Source organism: Ciconia boyciana, unplaced genomic scaffold (genome assembly GCF_034638445.1).
Source record: "Ciconia boyciana unplaced genomic scaffold, ASM3463844v1 HiC_scaffold_92, whole genome shotgun sequence".
In the NCBI taxonomy this organism is placed as follows: Eukaryota; Metazoa; Chordata; class Aves; order Ciconiiformes; family Ciconiidae; genus Ciconia; species Ciconia boyciana.
In genome coordinates this window covers 1-4622 of record NW_027328460.1, presented here as the reverse complement: position 1 = coordinate 4622, position 4622 = coordinate 1, and the positions used below count along the sequence as shown (strand labels likewise).

General features: G+C 51.1%; 1 protein-coding gene across 1 annotated transcript; it reads right to left on the bottom strand.

Annotated features, from left to right (window-relative positions):
- Positions 1-1065: 1065 nt before the first annotated feature.
- On the bottom strand, positions 1066-4355 carry LOC140645995 (adenosine 5'-monophosphoramidase HINT1-like; the record flags this gene model as incomplete). The annotated part of the gene is given in 4 exon segments (XM_072849426.1): positions 1066-1407; positions 2208-2312; positions 3911-3940; positions 3942-4355. Coding segments are annotated over 4 exon segments (714 nt in total), but the record flags the coding sequence as incomplete, so codon positions are not given.
- Positions 4356-4622: the final 267 nt, after the last annotated feature.

Sequence of the window (4622 nt, the reverse complement as noted above, 5' to 3'; positions counted from 1 at the left end):
TAGATGTTACCTAGCTCAATCATTCAGTAAGCAAACACTGCACCAGCGCAGCTTCCAGGAAACATCATATGTCAGCTTCCATCTACTTCAGGTAAATCGTTTCCATCTCCTCCCGGGAAGATTAAATAAAGGTGAAGTCCTCGGGTTACTTACACGCCCGTGTCACCCAACTTCACCTGATCGCTTGGGGATATAGAAGAGATGAAGACGCCTCCCAGTGGGCGTCTCAGATGCCTCAGCAACACAGCGTTCAAGGGCAACGAAGGATCGCCCTGCTTTCCCATGCCCATCTCCCTTTTTGAGCAGCTGTTAAAAGACAGACAAAGTTTGCTGTCTCCCTGTGATGCAGTTTTGGTTTGGGTCTGGCTGGGATGGAGTTAACTTTGCCCATAGCAGCCCTCATAGTGCTGTGCTTTGTAGTTGTAGCTAGAAGGGTGTTGATAACACACCAATGTTTTGGCTACTGCTGAGCAGTGCTCCCACAGCATGGAGGCTGTCTCTCCAACCACCCCACCCCCAAAGCCCAGTAAGCTGGGGGTGGGCAAGAGGTTGGGAGGGGACAGAGCCAGGACAGCTGACCCAAAAGTGACCAAAGGGATATTCCACTGTGCTATGGAAGCACCGCAGCTGCCATTCGGACCGACTGTTTTCTCCTACCATATCCCTCCTCACCAGAAAAGGGATAGCAACGGGGCCTTATCACACAGCCATTGATAAAGTGCTCCAACAGGAGTTGGATGCTTCCAACACATTGCACTGTGCCGAAACCACCCTTGTATGGCATGCCTGTAGCGTCACATACAGTATTTTCTACAGTTTTAGCAGCAGCCTACGCCGGCTTTATCTACGTTTGCGTACCACTTCCAAAAAGCTAAGAGTTTGCCTCCTACGAGACGCAGGAGACTGCTAAGCGGTTCCAGCGTCACGCTTCAAGTGACTGGGCAAATCACTATCTACCTATAGAACACTGTTAACAGACTGAAACACTCCACGTACTTACACTCCGGGGAGACACCATTTTAACTTGCAGAACTATTTCCCTCAGTAAGACGCACAAGACAGAGATGATATCCCCATGCTAAATCTTTATTGTGCAACTGCTGCTCAAAGCTTTTATTACCTTCCGCAGACACACGTCACAAAAAATTAGACATCAACGGTGTGGCTAGACCGACGGGCAACAGATGAAATCCATTCAGTGGCGATTCGTACACGTGCAGCAACTCTTGTGGTGCAAAAATCTTAGCCAGGCGGCCAGCCCAACTGACGGCCACCCAGAATACGTAGATGTACGTGACAGACAGACTGCCCACCCTCGGGCCCTTCATCCACAACCGTCCGGAACCCATTGGTCAGGCCCAGGTGAGCAGCACGCATCTTGCCAACAATCATTAAATGCCCAAGAAGCTGGAGAAGGAAGTGCAAACCCATAAATAAATAACATAAAAAGCCACACACAAAGAGGGGAGAGGGCAGCAAGGGAAGGAACGAGAGCAGAGAACCACCCAGAGAAGCCAGTTAGCCAATTCCTAGCAATTCGACCATTGCGCTTCAAATTACTGTCTGTCCGCCTGCAACTGACATTTTCCAAGCAAAGCTACAAAGACCAATTATGCACACTACAGGGAAAAAAACGAGCTATGCAATTTTTTTCAGGCTAGACAGTAACGGACTACAAGACAGCCACAGAAGCTAAGTTTGTCTCCGGGCTAAAGCCCCCATTATACCTTCAGGCAACATAAGCAATTCTGGTGGAAAATAAACTTTAGGCTGCCTTTTGCGTGGGTTTACAAAGCCTTTGAACTTGACTTTTAGAGCTAAAAGTGAAGCACCCAGCACCTCTCAACCAGCTTTGCCCTTCCTCACCCCTGACCTGCCAAAAACCCCAAGCCCCCTTCTCCGTATTAGGAGAAGTACTACTACTCTTACTCTAAACCATGACAATAGGCATCAGACCGCGCTCCAGAACACCACCGCATTTTGCACCAGAAGTACATACCCAGGGATGAGCATTGCTTTATAGCACTACTTTTAGTCAAAAAGCTCAATTCCATTACAAGCTAGAGGCAAAAGATTACAGCGCCAGAAAACCCCAAATAGCCTACTGTGCCCTATCAAGAGGGAAAGAGGGGATGGGAAAGAGTCTAGTAAATTAGGAACTAATTACAGGGACAGTTCAGCGTGCAGAAAGCTTCCACGGTACTTACAGATTCACCAGAATCTTCTGCTTCAGATAGCCTGATAATTGGCTCCTTAGGCACGACTAGGAAAAGCGTCGGAGCTTGGGGTGAAAGATCATGGAACGCAAGGCACTGGAGGAAGAGTAAACAGTTAAAACTTGATTGGCTTCGGGGAAAGGCAATAGCTTGAGCAAATCAATACGCCCCACTGAACTCGTACAGAAGCAGATTACCAGATGCCCCAAACACAAGCCGAAACGTTGATTTTTCTTACGTGAACTCGTACAGAAGCAGATTACCAGATGCCCCAAACACAAGGCGAAACGTTGATTTTTCTTACGTGATATTAATACTTGCTATACACAAAATACAACATATTTACAGAGCCCCTCCAGAAGTGGGATTCAGCGTGCAAGATGATGGGGGCAAGGAGACGGGCCAGTACTTCAGATTAGCGACCTCCATCCAGTATGTTTTAATTTGGGTCGATCATTTCCTAAGCAGTTTTTCTATTCGATGTGGTCCACACAGAGGCAGGAGACAAAGGGCTTAACTGAATCAGCAAAGAATTTAGTGAAGTGGAAGATCAGCGGCCATTCACTTTCCATGGTACAGGGAGCTCAAGTATTGAACAAAAGCATAATCACAGGAAGCCTGCAAGTGCATAGTACGAGTCTGCCTTCTATATTGCACATAAACCCTACCTTCAAAAGCAGAAGACACCCCTAACTGTTAATCTTCAGCGTTTTAATAAAAAATTATACGCGACACTAACTTAAAGTTAACATCGTGTAGGTAACGGCTGCATTTTTCCCCCACAGTCTAAGCAGCTCACTCCAGTTCCTAGCACGTTGTGGTGCACCAGCATGCGTGAACCTTGCAAGCATGCTGTTATCACGGTCCCGCTTCACCACAGAAACAAGGTCTGGGAAGCTTTTGCAGCCTGCAGGATGGCCGGTTTCTAGATTTTTTTTTTTTAAGAAAAATAAGAAAAGCTGTAACTCTTTGCTTTAATAATCCAGTTTGGGGGCTCAGAACCAAAGCCTAGCACAGCAGAGCTGTGAAATCTCTATAATGCTATTACGAGGCACATCAAGACCTGCATTTCTCCTATGCAGAACTAACTCATTACGGTCACTACTCAGACCTTCACTGCTTGCACACACACACGCACCCACCCCTCCCCCCCAGAATCCCCGAGGAGACTGACCGCGCGTGCTTAATCTAAGGTTTCAAGACTATCATCCTACGCGAGGTAGGACCACTCCCATCCCTCGGCAGCAAACTTTGCACGACTTGCAGTGCCAAAGGGATATCACGCGGCAAACGTCTGCGGCTGCCACCGAGTGCGTTACCGTCAGAGGCCCTCCTCTACGCACGCGCGCACACGACACGGTGGGGCTGCGAACCGAGGCGAGCCGGACAGCACCAGCAACCCAGTACGCGCCGCGGCAGCCGGCGGGGGGGGGGGGGCACCGAAGAAGCGCGATGTTTTAGGGATGGCGCAGTAGAGAGCGCCACAACCCAGAGAGGCCCCGTCCGTCCCCCGTCCCTCCACCCACCCACCCGCCCGCAGCAGCGCCGCCACCCGCCCTGCCGCGCTCCCGGGCACCGCACAACGGGTCCTCGGCTCAGGGCGCCTGCGAGCGCCGGGGGAGGGGGAGGGGGGGAACGGAAGGGAAGGGAACGGAAGGGAAGAGGAACCGCGCACAGAGCAAAGCCGCGGCTACCTCCTCGTCCTCGTAGATGACGTTGGCGGGGAAGCGCCTTGCCGATGATCTTTCCGAAGACAGTAGTGGCGCCACCGGACCGGGCGGCCCGCGCCCCAATAATCTCGTCAGCCACGACAACGCCCGTTGTCGCCCCCGCGCTTCCTCCACTCGGCCAGGCCCTCCGCGGCGCCCATTGGGCCGCCAGATCGCCGCCGGCCGATCCCGCGTCCCGATTGGCTGTCTCGTCTGTCGCTTTCGCTTGTCCTCGCCCCCTTGGCGGGTCCGCCCTCGTCGACCTGGTGCTTACCGGGGCTCGGGGCGCTTGCGTGCCCTCGGGGCGCGGAGGGATCCGACCTGGGGTGGAGGGAGAAGACGTTGGGCGAGTCCGGTCTCGAATTTCAGAGTCCCATCTGGGTCGCCAAAACTGTTGCCTCGCTGTAAAATAACTCCCAAAACACACAGAGCATGTTTAGAGAGGAGACATTGCTTTATTCTGCGCAGGGTGCAAGGTGGAAAATTTCCACAAATCGAGCACACCTATTGCAATTCTTTTTCAGTATTTATACATAAAAGTTAACACACCACGCCTATCTAATACATAATCATTAGACTAACTAATCATCCTCTTCTTCCATTGGTCCGTATTTTCTCCGCTTCAAATTAAAGTCACAGTATGATTTTAATTCACTGCGCGTGCTCACAAGGAGTGTGTGTGTGGGGGGGTAGTCCT